Below are 20,567 nucleotides of genomic sequence, written 5' to 3'. Positions count from 1 at the left end.
GTGTGTCACTGGATGAAAAAACAACATTAACATTGAGCATGCATGGTCGTGTGATTTTGACAGCAAATTTTGATTTAGTTTTAGTCATAAAATGTTGTTTCGTTTGACATTTTTAGATATTTTAGTCATCTGAAATGTTTTACTTTTAGTCTAGTTTTAGTTGACCATAAGATTTTAGTCATCTGAAATGTTTTACTTTTAGTCTAGTTTTAGTTGACCATAAGATTTTAGTCATCTGAAATGTTTTACTTTTAGTCTAGTTTTAGTTGACCATAAGATTTTAGCCGACTAAATCTAGTTTGATTTAGTCGACTAAAATGTATTTTGTCCTGATTTATACTCAGCTGTCGCTCGTAATTCCGACAATCTGGCTCCGCGTGCAGGGTATAGTTTGTAATAGGGACCAACGTGACGTCGGAATAATGTGCCGTCGGAAAAATGACCGAAAAAAGGTAGTCAACGAACATTTTCCGTCATAGTTTTAGTCGACAAAATCAACACTGGTGTGTTGATTTGACTTAAGGGGAGGAGGATGCAAGATCAGTCCTGACATGGGCGGCAGGGTCAGAGGTCAGTATATGGATAGGTGTAAAATAAAAAACCATTGGACGGCAATCTTAACCAATGGGGATGGAATATGAGGAAACGGACAGGTCTGTGTTGATCACATGACTATGGAGATAGTGTATACCGATTTGCGAGATGTATGGATGAAATGTGGATGAGTAATGTACAGAGATGTGTTTTGCCAAAATCGGCCTCATGGTGGCGCTATAACAGGCCGTTGTGGAAAGATTGGGGCAGAGGTTCGTCGTTGGCATCCAGGGAGTGTGTGAGCAGTTTGGCATCGGCCGGGCCAACGGTGCCGGAGATTAGCTGTACGCAGACGGACGGACACATGGACAGAGTGCAAAACATACTCTCCCCATGCCTTCGGCTGGTGGAGACAAAGAAGATAAAAACATAAAAGGTAAGGTTTTAAATAATTAAAGACACAAAACCCCCTCATTGGATACACAAAATGCTTTTAATTACAGAAACCCACCCAAACGCTTTTACATTAACTATTAAGAATAATACATGTTTTGCATGTAGAATAACCTTCACAAACAAGAACCTTCAAAATAAAACGATAACCACTGGAGCTTTATTGCAATGAGATAAGTGTCCTTACAGGGAGCACTGGTACTGTACTAGGTATCTCTCAGTGGAGCTAAATAAACATGACTTCCCTATGATGACATTACATCAGTTTACATCCCACAAAGGATGGAGTGCTATGGAAGGAAAGGGTAGTGTGCCACTGCCAAACTTCATGGGTACAAATATCGGGATCCTAAAAACGGTATATATTATGTATCATGTGCTGCTACACCAGGATATCTGGCCACAAAGGTTAACAGAGAGGCTGTAACAAAGAGTCACTCGAAAGACCCCACTTCAGAACATCCTTTTTTCTTTTTTTTAAATTATGAACAGACTTCTATTACCTCTAAAGTAGCCAAAATATCAGTTTCTTCATTACATATTGGGATCGATTCCCACAACTGCTTTAAAACTAAAATATTGGTATATTACTCCCTTCCATTAGCACCAACAATGTTAATCTGATTTAAAATATTATTGGAGTCAAAGTGACCATTTTAAAGAGGAAAAGAGCAGACAGGAAAGTGTGTATAAAAATACAGGTAAACACAACACACAAAACACACAATGGTAATTATGATTGTAATGATGAGCGGTCACGACAGACATAGACATCCTTGTATCAACGTTTCATTTCGTTTCAGTCTCTTCTGTAGTAAAAATAGGGTGCAAATGCAGCAGATACAAATCAAGCTAGCGTTAAAGTGTCTATAGCAAATTCTTCTCAGTGATTATAGCAAAGCACGAAAAGACCAAATTCTGAATTACGTTTTTGTTGCATTAGTTAAGTGAAAACCTTAAACCTATTGAATATAGACTGGAATATAGTTTCACTGCCATACTGTGTACTGCCCTACAAAGCCTTGGTGCAGGAACTACGGGGGGAAAGTGTTTCAACTGGTCAGCCAAATGAGATATCGGTAAATAAGTCATAATACACCATTGTAATGGTCTTGAGGTAATTGTTTATCCCCCAAAATGACAAAGACTTGAAAGATTTGAACTTTGGGATACACAAATAAGTCGGTGTGTCCAAAAACGTAGTTAGTTCACCTTTGGCTTTGTAGGGCATTATAACTCAAGCTAATTATATTATTTAAAAACAAAAAAAGGAAAATGCATATACTAGTATTGACTCAAAAGGTAGCGATTGTTTCTAGTCTACCCGCCAGAAGCTGGTGGGGATTTACAGTATACAGCTTCATGAGTGTAATCTTAGGTATACAGATTAACGCCAATGAATCTGTAGTAGACGAGGGGGTATAAAAGCACAATTGAGCTATCATATCCAGTGATCTCTCTCTCCCATACTGACGTCACTCTGTTACTCTAGGCACACGCTTTGAAATGCATCGTTGTGAAGTAGGAAACATAGTTACATAATGTAATAAAAGGGCATTACAAAGTATCTTAGGGATGAAAATATCAACAAGCATCTCGTTCCAAACTTCTGTATTGTAAAATCCAGAATTAATAAATCTAATGAGTAAATATTGCAGGTGATCTTTATTATTAATCTAAGCTGATGAAAGCTTTATTCTAATGATAGAATATTCGTATAGCAAGTAGCATCTACGTCCCATCTTTCAGCGCAATCTATTCCATCGCATTTTGTTATCGTTTAGTGTTCTCTTTCTATATCTCCTGTACTGTATCTGCATGATGATAATCAAATAGCTAATGCATAACAAAGTGCGTATCAATTCTTAGGTTTGAATGAATACCGGCGAAACATGATGCTATAGGCCTAACTGCATAATCATTTTGTAATGACGCTGCATGTTTCATTTACAGTATCTTCAATAGGGCTCCAAGCCGCTATAGAAAAATGTTTAAAGTGAGTTCTGCCATGATTTTCAGAGGCGACGGGCCCCACACAAAACGTCATAATTACAGTGGCTGTCATCATTCCTAATCACAGTTGTCATAAAAACGACATAACACTCATCGTAAAGCACTCGACATACCCATGATTCAACTAGAATCACTCTGCTAGACTATAGCATGTGAAGTTTCAGATTGCTAACCCCACAGGTACTGTAAAAGCACAGTTTGCAGCAATACAACAGTCTTATGTTGGTCGTAAACGCTTTGTGTTGACCTGTCACCACAATCATCGTGTCATTCCAAATAACAAAACACTTGGGGGAGCATCTCAACAATCTACAGGGGGAAGCGCTAGAAGTTCATAGTAGATAAAATGTAAAATTGCATATTAACAACTTATCAGTGTAGCTTTAAGTGTAGTTTATACTTTGTCTCACTATGGGTATGGGGACGCTTGCCCCAAATAACAGATTTTCACACAAACAACAGTTGCGATGCATCGAGTTGTTAGCTCGGCAATCTGTTCTTTCCGGCAAGCGGACATTGTCATGCGACAAAGTATACATTGGGCTTTAGAGTTGCATGGTACTGTTAGTGTGCTTGCTTGTGTAATGTGCTTGTTTGTGACTGAAAAGAAGAAGAACCCCTGACTCTTTAGGAAAGTCGCCATCTCCTTCTGACTGAGCCGTCAACAGTTGCTGTTGTGGTTTGGATGTCCACCGTCCTACCAGAGAGAAGTGTCTGCCAGATCACTGCAGAGAGACATGAGAGCAGAGAGTGTGGCTGAGGAAAGGCATATTCTGGTTAGAAAGAGGTGAGAATGAGGGAGTGGGGAGTGTGGGAGAGCGAGCGTTTTAATGACGCTGAAAATTGGCCCGTGACTGCGGTACAACCCGCAGGTAAATCATTGCTACAGCTTGCTGTCAACTTATCTGTCCCCTAGTCCTCCCATCTCACACCGCCTCTGTCTCACACCGCCTCACCCCGACTCAACTTCTTTTACGACCACATATTCAAAACTTCCATCTTCCAGCCATATTCATCCTGTCACCATAAATAATGGGCTGCATGTGTCTGCATTAGCAAGCATAGAATTCACTGTGCATGCGTGGCTTTGTTTCTGTATCTGGTTGTGTGTGTGTGTGTGTGTGTGTGTGTGTGTGTGTGGGCGCTCGCGTGTGGTTTGGCTACCTGAGGACGGTGTGTACTGTGTGATCAGGCAGTAACAGAGCCATTTCCTCCCCGGAACTGTGTCCTCCATATGGAATTGCATCAGGCTCCTCTTCCTAAACACAGGAATGAACGAACACACATACGCTCACACACATGTATGTACTTTATCTGTCTCTAGGCCATTACAGTTTATTAACCACAAGCGGCCTAATTGCCTTCGGAAGATAATGCCGACGTTCGAATGATCCACTGCCGGCATATAACCGGCGTGCAATCAGAGTCGGCACCTAGTTAGCACCGTTTTATAAAAAACATAATTGAGCAGGTCTGATAGTGTCCCTTACTGATTCAGAGCTGTGCGCGAGAGTGTCTGCGGCGCCTGCTTGGCGCGGCGAGGAGAGCGGCGCGGGCTGACTGATGACCACCCCTCCCCGGTCGAGGTCTCTGAGGGAAGGCGGAGGCGTCGCCGCGAGGAGCAGCATGGAGTCGGACTGGCCCTGCTCACACAGGCCGTAGTGGACCAGCGGTCTGGAGGAACGGACGGGCTGCAGCGCCTCCGGGTTCTCGTCCTCAGAGTCCGACAGCAGGCTGTCGGCACGTGGCACCAGCTTACGCACGTACTCCATTAACTCCTGGCGTATGACAAACACAGACCATTAGGAAATCACGTGCAGGAATTTCATGAGAGCCACAGCAGTCAAGAGAAAGAGATCTGATGACCTTAAAAAAAAACCTGTTTACTGAAGCCAAATATATAAACATAAATTAGGATGTTGTCACACAGACTAGCATATGTGCCAGACATTATTTAATATATAGTATGTGTACTCGACTCTATGTCAACTGTTCAAAAAACTTGCCACGACAATTGCACTTAGTCTTTTTAGTAGGATAACATGACTTTAGTTTGTAATTGTAGCATTGATAATAATTCCAAATAAAGCCTTCATGGCCCCAAAAGGCCCTTTAGAGTTTACATTGATGATCGACGATTCTAAACCATGTGTCAACACACATAAGTTACAACCCAAATTGTCAATTATACTAACAACAACAAAAAGATTTAACACAAGATATTTTAGGATGGACTAATGTTCCATGAGAACTCCAAACGGTCTAAACAAACATGTGACCCAGTTCACTTGTTTTTTTGTTTTCCGCTCGGAAACATTTAGCAAACTGTGGCACGGGACACATAGTCATGATGGCGCCCGCTGGTTCCAGAGGCAAATCATGTGGCTCATTAATCGTCTCAAAATGACATGTCTACTGGTAATGTTCCCCATAAGAAGCAATGCTAACTAGGGTGTGAAAATGGCTAAATATGTTGTGGGAAATGTGTGCTTGGCATTACATTGCTACAACATATTTCTCCTGTAAGAACACTTGGACATATGTTTTGTCTCTTTTTATTGTAAGTCTTGTTTTGTTTGTATGTTTCTGCTATTTTTTTGACCAATCTGTAACTTGTTGCTTAAATATTACTGAAATGCCTGTATACCAAAAATTCATAATAAACAGATGTTTAAAAAAAAAATAACACTTACATTTACTTTGCAGTTCATTTAAATGTGAGGAAAATACTCACATTTACCATGATCCACTTTTCTAACTCAAAAACCAACTGACCTTGCATAATACTGTACTTGAACCCTATGTCAATAGGTATCTTGATTGTCCCTTTTATTTCTCTATCAAACTTTCTGGCAGAACAGAGCGTGGGTCTTCCCTGTGACAAGGCAGACGGTAAAAAAGGATCAGACCTCTGACTGTCTCCATGAGAGTAGCTCCTCCTTCTCCTTCTGGGCCACTGTGAGGCTGGCCTTCAGCTCCTGCAGCTCTCTGCGGGTCTCGCTCAACTGGACCTGCACAGGACAGTCCAAAGAGAGGACACACGAGGCAGGTTACAACTGGACCTGCACAGGACAGTCCAAAGAGAGGACACACGAGGCAGGTTACAACTGGACCTGCACAGGACAGTCCAAAGAGAGGACACACGAGGCAGGTTACAACTGGACCTGCACAGGACAGTCCAAAGAGAGGACACACGAGGCAGGTTACAACTGGACCTGCACAGGACAGTCCAAAGAGAGGACACACGAGGCAGGTTACAACTGGACCTGCACAGGACGGTCCAAAGAGAGGACACACGAGGCAGGTTACAACTGGACCTGCACAGGACAGTCCAAAGAGAGGACACACGAGGCAGGTTACAACTGGACCTGCACAGGACAGTCCAAAGAGAGGACACACGAGGCAGGTTACAACTGGACCTTCACAGGACAGTCCAAAGACAGGACACACGAGGCAGGTTACAACTGGACCTGCACAGGACGGTCCAAAGAGAGGACACACGAGGCAGGTTACAACTGGACCTGCACAGGACGGTCCAAAGAGAGGACACACGAGGCAGGTTACAACTGGACCTGCACAGGACAGTCCAAAGAGAGGACACACGAGGCAGGTTACAACTGGACCTGCACAGGACAGTCCAGAGAGGACACACGAGGCAGGTTACAACTGGACCTGCACAGGACAGTCCACAGAGAGGACACACAATGCAGGTTACAACTGGACCTGCACAGGACAGTCCACAGAGAGGACACACAATGCAGGTTACAACTGGACCTGCACAGGACAGTCCACAGAGAGGACACACAATGCAGGTTACAACTGGACCTGCACAGGACAGTCCAAAGAGAGGACACACCAGGCAGGTTACAACTGGACCTGCACAGGACAGTCCAAAGAGAGGACACACCAGGCAGGTTACAACTGCGCTGGCAATGGTGGAAAAAGTACTCTTTGAAGGGCGCTATCCTCTCTAACGTCTGGCTTTCAGACATGACGTCATGTGGCAGCCATGTCTATGGACTTTTAATTGCCTTATTCAGTGGTTCCCAAACTTTTTCATGTCAAGGACCCCCAAATTGACACTAATCAGACCCCCATGAAGACATATGCCACGGACCTCCATAAGAGAAGAGTTTTACGGCTCTAGCAGTGATTCTCAACCCATTTAATTTCAAGGACCCCCAGGTTTTACATGCATTAGTCTACGGACCCCCATTTAATGGCATTTTTATCTCTGGGACCCCCAATTTATATTGTAAAATCAATGTTAATTTAACTCAGAGTGTACAAATGGAACCAAATGTGGTACACTCTCAGAGTTGCAGATCCATAAGGGTCCATTTGGTTCCAAACTATCATTTAGCTGGGGACCCCCTGGAACTCCCTCAAGGACCCCTGGGGGACCCCATCAACATGCCCCCCCACCCCACCCCCAAATAAATCAGCATGCACCCTGTGATGCTATGTGGCAGCCAAGTCTATGGACTTTTAATGTTTGTCTTATTCATGCTCCCCCCAAAATCTACTAGCTCCCAAAAATCAACATGCCTCCCCCCCGCCATGACGTCATGTGGTATCCAAGTACACGGATAAAAGGCACCCCTCCCTTCATACAAGTGTGATTTGTAAAGTAAAAGTATCAATACTGCAAATAAGTAAAAGTCCGGTAATCAATATGTACTTACAAAAGTATTGGTATCGATTATTCATGTACAAAAGTAGCAGATCTACAAGCTCAATCTAGATGTACAAGCACAATGCGTCGTGACAGCAACGCATTGCTAATGAAATGTACTCGATATCATTTAGTCTACTTAATGACACGAGACATAGCTCAAAAACTGTCTTTTCTTTACCCTGTTACAGTCCTTCTCTCTTCCCAGCTCGACCTCCGCCTTTTCCCTCTCCATCCTCTCCTCCTGCAGCCTCTCCTCCACCCTCTGCATCTCTGCACTGAGTTTCTCCAGACGTTCACGGTCCTTCTACCAGGTGGAGAGAGAGAGACACACACGCACGCACGCACGCACAAACACAAACCATTCACCTCAGTCAGCGGGGTCATTGGACTGTGCATGAAATCGGTTTTCTGCACCACAGAGTACGCTGCGGCGCACAGTAGATGAGGCAGGCTACACGCCACATGTGAGAGGTGTGGGAACATTTCATCTTCAAAGCATGAACCTCTTGAGTAAAACCACAAGGGCACATAACTCACTGAGATTGAAACGGTGCAGCCAGGGACATACTGTAGGGCACATCTTTATTTAGTGCCAGGCCACGGGTAGTAAGTGGTACAGTACATTGAACCTCCCTAATGTACCACTACCTGGCCACTGGTACTGATACTTTAGGCCTTGCTAATGGTATGGGTGATATTTAGATGTAATACATTCTACACGTATAGAGACAGGGTTGAGTTGGCGTAGTTACAGTTTCAGTTACTAAATGTATTCATGCTGGTTCCTGCAGACTGCACGATTTTTGCCATCAATTCATTAATTGTCGAATCGTGCCATGGGAGGAATGCACCTTGTCAGACTATGCACGGATGTCACACTGTGCAAAAAGAATACAGCCTATGTCAGCCGACATATGCTGGAGCAATGTTTCACCTCGAGAAAACAAATAAAACGAAGGACAAAGGAAAATCTGGTCCCTGTCTTGGCTTGGCAGCAGACAACATGGGTTTGGCAATTCTCCAAAAAGGGAAGCTGGTATTATCGCCAGGCATATTTCTTTAAACTGTTTGCACCTAGAGTAGCAGGGAGTAATTGAGTTGCTGTGCTTTAAGTAATCAAGTAATCTTTATTTATATAGCACCTCTGGCTGAATGGCTTCACCACTACAATAGCAAGGCCAATACACATGAATGCATGGGATCTGTTCAATTGCCACAATGATTTGTCCTGGAAAGTCAGCAGTTTCTGTTAAATCAAAACGATACTTTAGTAGAGATTTGGGTTATGTAGTTAGTTACCTTGCCACGATGTAACTCAAAACATTAGTGAGATATATTCATATAGTCATTTGCCTCGTTGTTGATTTAAAGCTGATCGTCAAAAATATATCGATACATCAATATTTTTACAGCCCAATCTGGGACAGCACTAAGAAGGCCAATATCATACAGCGTGTGGCAAGAGAATTGTGGCAAGGCTAGATTTATGTAGTACCTCAGCTGTACGCTGCAGACTCTGCCTCTCCTGGGCCCAGCGGGCTCTGCCCTCCCTCAGCGCCAGGCTGGAGTCTGCCAGCTGCAGGGTGAGCTGGGCGGCCTGCAGACGAGCCTGGTGCAGTTCAGCCTGCCCGTGGTCCCTCTGAGAGACCATGGCACTCAGGTCCGCCTTTAACACCTCTACGGCACCTTCGCTGGTACTCAGGCGCTCCCGGAGTCTGCGCATGTCCTTCAGGGATGCCTCGCTCTCCGCCTGAGCAAAATGTAATATAATAATTAGATAACGTTTATTATATATAATATATATGTATTTATACACATGCCATCTACCAGTGGTGGGGAAAAGTACTTGAATGTTTTACAAGTAAAAGTGTCAATACTGCAATGCAGAATACAAGCAAAAGTCCGGTATTCAAAATATACTTGAGTAAAAGTACAAAGATATTGGGTCCACGTCAATATGCTGACGGGCCGGTGTTCTGAAGGGCTGCTGTTCCGATGGCCCATTGTCCCGACGGATCGCTGTTCCGACGACCATTGGTGCCGGCCTTTTAATTGGATTATGCGACATAATAGCCTAGTACGACATAATAGCCTAGTACGACATAATAGCCTAGTACGACATAATAGCCTAGTGCGTTCAGCGTAGGCATATTTTTTTTACTATGGTGAAGAAATTTCATCTGCTATAGGCCTAACCACACCAGACCGTTTCGTTGAACTAATCCAGAACACAAGCAGATTGCTGTTATTTAAAGTTATCTATAACCAGCAATGTGTGAGTGATAATTCTGTACTGTATATCAAATGTAATTTTATTCCAAGGCAACGCCACTCTTCCATGGGCAGAGGGCATGAGATTGCACTGGGTATAATGGCTTGCAGTCTTCTCTTAAAGGCAATGGTACAGTGATTTGTTGCCCAAACCCACCTATACATAATGTAACGGGTAGCGCAGACCTGTGTTTAGGGATAAGTCTGGTTGTGTCCCAAGACAGCGAGAGCGAATTCTCGCATCGAGCTTCGACTTCGGGCCCCCCATAAGTACCACAGACGAAAAACAGTCTAAGTCCAAATTTCATTCTGACCCCTCCACGAAAATGCCTCGTTGTCCTGAACCCTTATCTATCATTTATACATTATGGATCAATAGTGTGGACTTAGACTGTTATTCGTCTGTGGCATTCATTATATTTTTGTATAGCCTAAAATAGATGATGCGATGGCGCTCATGTTTTATCACACCATGCACGCACCGCTTCCACTTTGCAATGGATAGGCTATATAATCAAAGTATAGGCCTACATTGCAATCGGATTTAGCAATAACTAAATAGGCCAATGTTGAATTATCATAATCCATATAAGAACAACATATTATCCTATTTCAATGTGTTATGGCTGCTCTGCTCGCTTGGGTCCAGAGAAGATTCCTGCGCTCCGGACGTTAGTGTTTACGAGGGGAAACCACAAAGACTTTTTTTTATGGACGAATAATACGTGGACTCAATCAACAGTGACAAAACAAATAACAAAAACAAACCATCATGACGCACCATCATTAATCTTATTAGTCCAAAGGAGGATATCATTTAATTATCTCTCTCTCTCTCTCTCTCTCTCATATACAGCAACGCAGACACTTTCAACAGTGAAACGTTGTCACAACCAAGAACCAATGCACATCTAAAAAGCCTACTAGGTTGGGTGCTGGACAGATAAATAGAACCAATGCACATCTAAAAAGCCTACTAGGTTGGGTGCTGGACAGATAAATAGAACCAATGCACATCTAAAAAGCCTACTAGGTTGGGTGCTGGACCAATAAATAGCCTAGTAACAGTACCAATAAAAACTGGTAAACTGGAGGTTATGCAATAACCATGGTTATGTAAAAGATATAAACGAGCAATTCGCTAATTGGGAGGTGTCCAATCTTGGGCGCAGCCCCCGCCCCCTCTCTTGACCAGGAAGACTACGGTAGGAAACTACCGTGGCACTGGTCGAAGGGAACCAAGTCATCATACTCGAATCGTCCCACCTTCTCCTATCACCCTATACTTTGACACTTTTTTTTGGGCCCAGTCGTGTGTTCTAAGAACTAAGGGGCTGATCGTAGGGTAGGCTACTTGAGCGAGTCCTTGGATCGCAACATGAGATTAACACTAGACACGAAAGGTGGTCTAAGAGCAGAACGGTGTGTCTCTAGAAAGCGTAGGTGTCTAGCGTGACTGCATCGCCCATCAACAGTGCAGCTGAATATCAAGAACAGTCTACTTCTTACTTCTTTTTTACTTCTTTTCTCTCTTTCCATATTATTTTTTATGAACCACCTCAAGGTCAATGCAGGGAATCGAGCTAGCCTCGTCCCTCTAACGTCCACTGGGGACCAAGGTTATTCACCGCCGCCACCGGTGTGTGCAAGCCCCTTCGGGGTCCGAAGGTGCTGTTCTGTAAATCAACAAACATTTTCATGTTTTACTAAACTTGTCCTTGTGAGGCTGTTTAGAAAACCACAATTCGTTCTTCAGTGATTGAGCTTGTTCTGTCTACGCAGAAGAGTAAACGAATGACGCGCATGAGTGAGTATGCACACTTATACCCTCGGGGGAGGGGTGCGTACTACGTCATGACGCAAGGACCCATACTCCTGCTAGTAGTATGTGAGTGTAGAAAGAGTACTTCTGTTCTGCGCCCAAGATTGGACACCTCCCAATTGGCGAATTGCTCGCTTATATCTTTTACATAACCATGGTTATTGCATAACTTCCAGTTTACCAATTTGTATTGGTACTGTTACTAGGCTATTTATTGGTCCAGCACCCAACCTAGTAGGCTTTTTAGATGTGCATTGGTTCTTGGTTGTGACAACGTTTCACTGTTGAAAGTGTCTGTGTTGCTGTATATGAGAGAGAGAGAGAGAGAGAGAGAGAATTAAATGATATCCTCCTTTGGACTAATAAGATTAATGATGGTGCGTCATGATGGTTTGTTTTCGTTATTTGTTTTTTCACTGTTGATTGATTCCACGTATTATTCGTCCATAAAAAAAAAGTCTTTGTGGTTTCCCCTCGTAAACACTAACGTCCGGAGCGCAGGAATCTTCTCTGGACCCAAGCGAGCAGAGCAGCCATAACACATTGAAAAATGATAATATGTTGTTCTTATATGGATTATGATAATTCAACATTGGCCTATTTAGTTATTGCTAAATCCGATTGCAATGTAGGCCTATACTTTGATTATATAGCCTATCCATTGCAAAGTGGAAGCGGTGCGTGCATGGTGTGATAAAACATGAGCGGCATCGCATCATCTATTCTAGGCTATACCTATACAAAAATATATGGGGGGCCTGAAGTCGAAGCTCGATGCGAGAATTCGCTCTCGCTATCTTGGGACACAACCACCACACCACACAGCTCACCATTGTGAGCGCTTAGATTTTATCATAACCATCATAACGCACCATCACTTTCAACAGTGAAACGTTGTCATATTTGAAATCACAGTAGAAAAAGAGGCTATAACACAACCAAAAAACATGCACATCTAAAAAAATACCTGCATTTTTGGGTGCTGGACAGATACATAGCCTAAGTACCAATCAAAATTGGTAAACTAGTAACATTTTTAATAATGGAGTAAAAGGTACAATATTTGACTCTGAGATGTAGTAGTTTAAAATTAAAAGTAGAAAGAATTGACAATACTCCAGTCAAGTAAAAGCACCTTAAACCTCTACTTAAACAAATTTTGACGCACTGGAAAAAGGAGGAGGCTCCTGCATTTAAGCATTGGCTAAATTAAATGACTAGTACGCTTCATCTTGAGAGAATAAGGTATTTCCTGAGAAACAGGGAGAAACAATTTGATAAGGTTTGGCTGCCCCTTGTCCATTACTTGAGTAGAAACAATTCTTAGACAGGATACCACTGATGTGGTTGACTGTATGACATTTTCTTTCAGATGTTTTCCATTTTTCAAATTACTATTTTATTCTATAGTATGCGGTGTCACTGAGCAGTATGGGTGGGAGGGTTGAGGGTTTTCTCTCTCTTTTTTGTCCTTTTTTGTATTTTTTCTTTCATTTTTTGTTTTCTATAAAAGAAAAATGTAATTCATATCACAATGTTTAATCTACAACAATGTATAATCTGTTCTCAATAAAAACCTATTTGACAAAAAAAAACAACCTCTACTTAAGTACAGAACTTAAATACATGTACTTAGTTACTTTCCACCACTGCCATCTACTACACACGTCACACGCATGCTTAAAGGGCCCATGCAGGGCACAGGGTGAGAGCATAATAACTGCATCACTGTCGGCTTGTGGAAGCTTCTCTGACCTCTTTCCTGTGGGCAATGGTGAGTTTGTGGGTGAGGGTGGTGATGGTGTTTTGTAGCTGCAAGACACTGGTGTCTCTCTGGGCCAGAGAGCTCCTTAGGCCCTGAAACTCTTTGGAAAGACTCCGTAGTTCACCCTCCGTCTGTTCCAACTTGGACTGGGGAAAGGGGAGGAAAAAGGTAAAACAATGACTTGGGGAGGAGGTGGCACTGCAAGTACCGCTCCATTTTTACACTCGAGTTAAAATAGCATGCTGGATTTTACTGTGTTCTATCCTTCTAATCCATAAATTACAGGCTCTCTAGTACCTGCAGGCTTTTCCTTTCGTTGTCCTCTTCCTTTCTCTGGGCTGCAGCTCTCTTGGCCTTCTCCTTCATGCTGCACAGATGGACTGGTTTAGCATCAATAAACCGTGATAGTGACATTCATGTAGGAAAACAGACCACGGCAGAATAAAAAGATAACGTCTCACCGCTCCAGCTCGGCCTCTCTCTCCAGAGCCCGCTGTGTCAGGGATTTGATGTCATCCTCCAGCTCTCTGATTTGCTGTTCGCCCTCCTCCTTTGTAGCCAATAAGGTACTTTTCTCCTCGGCCAGGGACTTACCGGCGGCCTGCACCTCCTAATAGAGGACCGACACAACAAAGACTTTATTATTTGATGTTCTGGCAATGGCAGTGTGGGAAGGTGTGTGTGTGTGGGTGGGACTTAGTATCCTTTAAATGACAGTGCCAAAAACATTCTTTTTCGACATATAATTGTCTCATCTGCCATAATATAATTTAGCAATGTTTACTTATTTCATGCATTTCACAATACTAACAGAGGTCAAGTTCTTATGCCCAACTAGTTTACATATTATTAACACATTTGCGATTCTCAAACTCAGTCCTCACTAGATGGCCACCCTAGAAAAGGAATTCCACCGGAATGCCATCCCCAGCCCAGATTCTTATCCTAACCTGAACCACACAAAAAAACCTATGCCTAAACTTAAGTAAGTGTTACATATGTACTCCCACCGAAAATGGGAATAGTACATTTTGCAGCTTGAACTAAAATTACTTTTCTTGTACCCATGTCTACACTGCTGCTCTTTCTGTAGGTTTCACAATCTTAAAAGATTTGTAAATCCTATCCACTTCATGATCACTGGAACACAGAATACAGATCATTGTTTGTTGCCTGTGAGCTTGCGCAAAAACACAGAACACATGAGCAGGGAACAGGGAGACAGGCAAATTGACCATAATCAAATAACCCTGTGCTATTTCATTTGACTCGCACTCTTTACACCACCTCCTGTTTCTTCTGCATCTCCTCCACAATCTCTTGGCTCTCCTTCAGTTCCTCCCGCAGCGCAGCGAGGCTCCTCACAAGCTCTCTGCGCTCCGCGTCCCGGGTCTCCCTCGCCCTCTTGTATTCCTCCCTCTCTCTCTCCCTCTGCCTGTCCATCGTCTCCCGGGCCTGCAGCAGCTCGGCCCGCTCGCGCAGGCATTCCTGAAGTCGTGTCTGAGAGAGACGAGAAGAGAACGAACCGTATACATGCGCATGTTGTTGACGGAATCTATCATCATGCTCAAGTCATGTGTATATCGATTTACAGAGATATTTATGTCGCCAGCGTGCATTCATTCAACAGAATTACGCAACTCTCTGGTCATATCTAATATCCTTGTTATTCCCACCTGCAGTAGTTCAGCCCTGGGGACCACCAGCAGCATGTCGGTGCCTTCCTCCTCTCCCGGTGCCCCCTCCTCCAGGGTGACCATTTCCTCCAGTGGCTTGGGAGCACAGAATGTGAAATTAGAACTGAGAGAGCAGACCTCCCCCTGTGCATCGATGTAGACAAACTGATACTCCGGGGAGCCGGATTTGGGAAGGTACGAGGCTAAAACAAAACAACAAGGACAGGGAGAACAACAGGAAGAAAAGCGTAAGGATTATTTTGCAGAGAGCCATCATTTGCTTGTGTTTCGGCGTGGTTGTGATTTTTACTGGATTCTGCTGATTGTTTTACAAAGAGAACGCAGCAGTGTCGATGTTTTTATAAGTTCATATAAAAATCTTTATATCATCGTAGATGCATGCCTGTTTCAATAATACAATAAGTGCCTGAATGGACAGAACGTGGGTGCTGGCTATCATTTCTACTATGATATACTTTTGCAGCCGTGTACCCTAATTGTCGTCATCGTTTTTATGACTGGAGTTTCTGCTCGCATTCCTTCTAATAGTGTATAATGCAAAGCATTTCAACAGTATTATCATGAATTACTGTACATGATACATGTATATACAGTATTTTGAGAATACTTTTATTCCCCTTTTAACATTTTAGAATTTCTTCACTGTTTCAGATGGTCAACGTTAAAATTGTATCCTTCGGTTTACACGGCAAACTAAAGAGAATGATCGGATGACACCAACGTAGGTTAAACGGCACGCAGGCATGATTTCATTGTTTTATCACTGGCGATAAGGAACCATCAGCACCGTCTTTACAGTTGTTTTCAACCACTTTCCTTTCCAAAGATGAATGACAGCGGCGATACGTTAAAGCAAGCGATAAATCTCTCTGGCACGGGGTCAAGGCCACACCTGCTGCATGCATCCACGTGCACAACCCCCTCGATGCCCCCATCAACCCCCCCCAGCCCTCCCCATCTCTCGCTCAGGCTGCCAGACAGGACAGCGGACACAAGTCGACACAGTGTCACAGTGTTCACTGCCGTCTCCACCATGAGCAGTGGTCAGACACTACACTACACTACACTACCATTGTCCCCATCCTCGTAACTCCACATCCTGCTTCCTAAAGGAATTGATTCAAACATGACAAAGACTAATTGAAATTCATTGTGTGAGTGAGATGGTGTGTGTGTGTGTGTGTGTGTGTGGGGGGGGGGGGGGGGGTTCTGATGGGAATTGCTCACAAATAACTCGTACTATAAACATTTCTCTATTCTATACACTAGTCACAAAACCTTCTCCTCAATGGGAGTAATTCAATTTACAAAAGGATCAATCTTCCACTGAAGGTTTTATTCGCTGACCTGAGCACTGTACCACCATGGATTACGACCAACTATGGGAAATAAAATACAATTACAAAGCAAGAGAGAGTGAATACCCTGGAACTGCACACAGCAGTTGACATCCGTGCCCTCCTGGTAGTCCGCTGGCGCCAGCGCCCAAACAAACGTGTGGTAGTCCTTCACCGATGACCATCCCACCTGGCAAACACCCAACAAACGCACACACACACACACACGCACACACATTATTTAGTCACTTCGGGATTTAAGTACAATAGAGGCTATGTGCGCGACATCATCGTCATTCCCGGAAGTTAGGCACGCCTACTCAGTGGCAAAACAAACTACTTTCTGGTCTTGACAGCCCATACATCCAAACTGAAAAGTCCTATCTGATTGCATTAAACAACGTTAAACTCACTTTGCCACTCACTTTATGCATGCGCATACCTCTTTTTATTCATTTGTTTTTTTGTGACAGTAAAACAAAACACATTTTTTCCACATATAAATCAGTTATTTGACAGCGGCTAACGGTACCTTGAAGAGACCGATCCAATCATTGCTGGACCAGGTGTGCTGTGAGCTCACAGTGTAGTGACAATCAACTCTGCTCTGCGGGAAGTAACTGCAACCCACGTTTCGAAACTCCACCCAGCAAGACTTTTCCATGGCAACACAAAACAAAGGCAGGCAATTTTCCTCCTGTGGAGAAAATGTATATAAAGAAAAGATTATTATTATGTTATTTCTCACCTTATCCCACACAGATAGACAACGATGAGCAACATTGGCTGAGCAAAAGTGCAAAAATGGGTGAGAGGTGACTGGTGGTAAACTGTAAACAGTTCGGAGACAGCCAACGGACAGAGAATGTTTATTCAGTGTAAGGAGATATCCTCGGCCAGCACACAAGGGCCTTGAGGGGAAAACACCACCAGCAGTCCAGCACTGGTGCTAAGCCTCGATGATGACACTGGGGCCTATAACTGACATGACACATTACACCTCTTGACTTGTCACACATGACTTGTCACAGGGACTATTTTGGCTATTGGCATGACACGCGGTCAGTTATTGTGCACCTTTCCGCGTAAACATGTGTGTAGTTGTGAAAGAATCAGCAGTATGTGTGGTGGTGGTGGTGCTCATTACTCAAGGTGCTACACCGCAGATGAAAGTTCTCCCCCAAATCAGCTGATGCAAAATGCAATTAAATCCTATATCGTTTTGGAGATGAAATGATAATCAGCTATGATCTATCTAGTCTACACATAAAACAGATCATATAACCATATGCTTTACCAGCATACATATAGAAAGTTATAGGCCTATACATCACAAACGAGGTAGATAGTGGCATCGATATAGTCGCGAAAAGTAAAGATCTGTATTCTGTGCCAAAAGAATACCCACGGCACATTTCAGGAGGCTCAAATTACACAGCAAAGAGACTTGGGGCCCAACAGTAGCGCATGTTCAGCGAGAAAACAACATGTGCTTATTGCGCCACGACCACCCGTTATAATATAATAATAACACATCCAGTTTTTAAAAAACACAGTAAATCGAGGCTTTATGCCAGCGTATGTGCCACTTTGGGTATACAAATAATATAGTGTAATAAGAGAACGGTGAACTCGTGCAGGCTACACAGGACAAGGCTTTTTTTTTTGCTTTGTTAATTACAAAAGACATCTGCGCAGATATTCTTTCCCGAGCAGCAGTCCAGTTTTAGCTAACATCATACCTGTTAATGCTCACTTTTCTCTAGGTGCTCCAAAACGGGTCGCTCGTATCAGATGGAGGTGTGATGGTCCATTAGAAAACAGTACAGTACGAGCGATGATGAATTATGATCGTCTCCAAGTCGGACTCAGCTGCCACTAGCCATACAACAATAACAAAAACCAAAGCAAAACACAAGCATGACAGCCTCCTCACACTGCCTGCCGCCACGGAATTGTGGGAGCTGTTGTTCTTACGGTGAGGAAATACCCCAGCAATGGGACGATTTAAACTACAACCCCCAAGCACAAAGGCAAGCTACCATGGGGTCGCAGTTAAAAATGTAACATGATTCCTCCCGGCGACCACAAGTTGTTTTTCTCAGCGGTTTTTGGACACAGGCTCCCATTGGCTGGCTGTGGTGACTGGTGACAATAATGATAAAGGACCCCATCGATGCGATGATAAAAGCAACTAGCGCAGTAGCGCTGATGCTGGCATTGCGAAATATTATATTCAGACCAGATATAGTCTGTTATTCGCTTTCATTTCTGGTGGCCATTCATGAGCAGTTATTGTGCATCCTCCATTTATCTGCAGATCGACACATGTTATGTAGGCGGCCTAGCTATTTTGCATGCAGTTGATGAGGCTAGGTAGGCCATTTGCCTACTTCATGTAAATTCGTTTACACTTTGCTTATGTATCTGAGTTTATGGTTAAATGTATTAATCGATTGACTGTTAATTGAAATTGTTACGCATGCGGTTTAAGGTTAATCAACATCTCGCCGTAGCCCATGTCAGATGGATTTAATATAGTGTACACGTCACACACTACACAGAACATTTTTCCCGGATCAAGGATTTCTGAACAGTGGCCCATGCAGTCCCAGAATGGAAAGAGCTCTGTCCAAATAGTGAAGTCGCGGTGTTGGACGCCAGATGGCAGTATACCATCTCGAAAACCAAGCCAAAGCTCAAAACTAGACAGCACCCTGTCTACTTTTATGAGGAAATAAGTTTCCTGCACACACTGGGCCGTGGTGCGCCAAAGTCATGTCATGACTATAGCCTTTTCTTGGCCTGTGTAGTGCACCATGCACCACCACCTGGCTTGTGCTGTGCGAACCAAACATCTATCGATTTAACTGACAGTCTGACAGCATTTTTTTTAGACCATGGATCATTCCATTGGATGCAACTTAACTTTTAGGGACCCACGAAAAAGTGAAGATAATATTGTTGGAGGCAAAATCACTTTGTTTATTTTGTTTTGTTTTATTTAAATTAATTGTTTGGTCTTGATGATAATGGCTTTGATGTCATTCTATTCACAGTGGGTGGCCCTAACATCTACATCATGGTGCAGAAGTGTGGCATTATTACTCGCCATGGCAACCAGCCAAACACCATAGGGGGTGGTTATACTCGGCAGTGGGTTATGCGACCCAGGCGTGCCAAGGGGAAAAGCCAAACAGTTTTTGACCGTGAATGATGCCTTTCGTTTATTGTATTATAAATTATAATACCATTTATAATAATATATTGGCTGATGGAAAGAAGTTAAAGAACGCATATGTTGTAGTTGTACAATAAATGGATTGAGATATCCGACATGAATGATACAATTCTCTGGACATTTAATTAATTTGCCTACTCAAGCACGTGTCTAAACTCGACTCAACCAATGGTTGCCCCTCGCAGTGTATACTGCAGGTAAAGGCTCCAATCAATCATCGATCCATTCCTACGGTACCAATCAGATTAACTAAATATTCCGGTTTATTAGTGGAAAAGCAAATAAACATGTTGTTTGGTTAATTGAATAGGCACTTGACAGTACAGAATTGTAGCCTACAGTGGTACAATTATGCTAAGTCCTATAGAGCTTGTTTCCATTGTGGTCCGACCAATGTGTTTCAATTCACCAAGTCATTATTAAATGTACAATACAGGGAATCAACATGTAGCTATATGCCCCTCGGGGCATATAGGTCTCCACCAGTCCAGGTCAGGTTGTGGCCTCCTGGTGGCGCTATAATAGGCCAATGTGAAAAGGGTGCCATTTCTTCTTACGCCTTGGATGGCAATTGCATGATTTGAGGCATTTTGTTCCAAAAATGTGTTGGTGGCGCTATAACAGGCCAATGTGAAAAGGGTGCGATTACTGCGATATATTCCTCAGCCTAGTAGGAAAGTCCGTGATAGATTTCACGTATATTGCACAGCGTTCATGATGAGGCTTTTTGTTAAAAACGGGCCAATCCTGCAAACT

At 43.3% G+C, this 20,567-nt stretch overlaps 1 protein-coding gene across 2 annotated transcripts; it reads right to left on the bottom strand.

The window, feature by feature from the left end:
- Positions 1-1,008: 1,008 nt before the first annotated feature.
- On the bottom strand, positions 1,009-18,531 carry calcoco1a (calcium binding and coiled-coil domain 1a). 2 transcript variants are annotated; one of them, XM_079530051.1, is made up of 14 exons: positions 18,313-18,531; positions 17,103-17,267; positions 16,658-16,760; positions 15,213-15,415; positions 14,824-15,036; positions 13,998-14,146; positions 13,834-13,903; positions 13,527-13,682; positions 9,174-9,428; positions 7,857-7,982; positions 5,910-6,011; positions 4,491-4,778; positions 4,165-4,259; positions 1,009-3,725 (listed from the first exon to the last, which is right to left on the bottom strand). In XM_079530051.1, the coding sequence occupies exons 2-14, from the start codon at positions 17,232-17,234 to the stop codon at positions 3,698-3,700; spliced, it is 1,920 nt and encodes a 639-aa protein (XP_079386177.1). In that variant the 5' UTR covers positions 17,235-17,267; positions 18,313-18,531; the 3' UTR covers positions 1,009-3,697. The 2 variants fall into 2 exon arrangements, with proteins under 2 accessions (XP_079386177.1, XP_079386178.1); XM_079530052.1 differs by having other exon boundaries at positions 18,327-18,531.
- Between the last annotated feature and the right edge of the window lie 2,036 nt (positions 18,532-20,567).

The sequence above is a fragment of the Electrona antarctica genome, assembly GCF_951216825.1.
Source record: "Electrona antarctica genome assembly, chromosome: 2".
Lineage (NCBI taxonomy): Eukaryota > Metazoa > Chordata > Actinopteri > Myctophiformes > Myctophidae > Electrona > Electrona antarctica.
Note: the sequence above shows the minus strand (reverse complement) of the source record. Positions and strands in the feature narration are given on the sequence as shown.

Bases quoted from the DNA above. Each gene is read 5' to 3' on its own strand.
- calcoco1a (XM_079530051.1), bottom strand. From the start codon at position 17,234: ATGGAAAAGTCTTGCTGGGTGGAGTTTCGAAACGTGGGTTGCAGTTAC. The intron at 4,260-4,490 runs GTAAGGGACACT...TCCTGTGTTTAG, and splicing joins TCGCGCACAGCTCTGAATCA to GAAGAGGAGCCTGATGCAAT. The intron at 3,726-4,164 runs GTAGCCAAACCA...GTCTCTCTGCAG, and splicing joins ACAGTACACACCGTCCTCAG to TGATCTGGCAGACACTTCTC.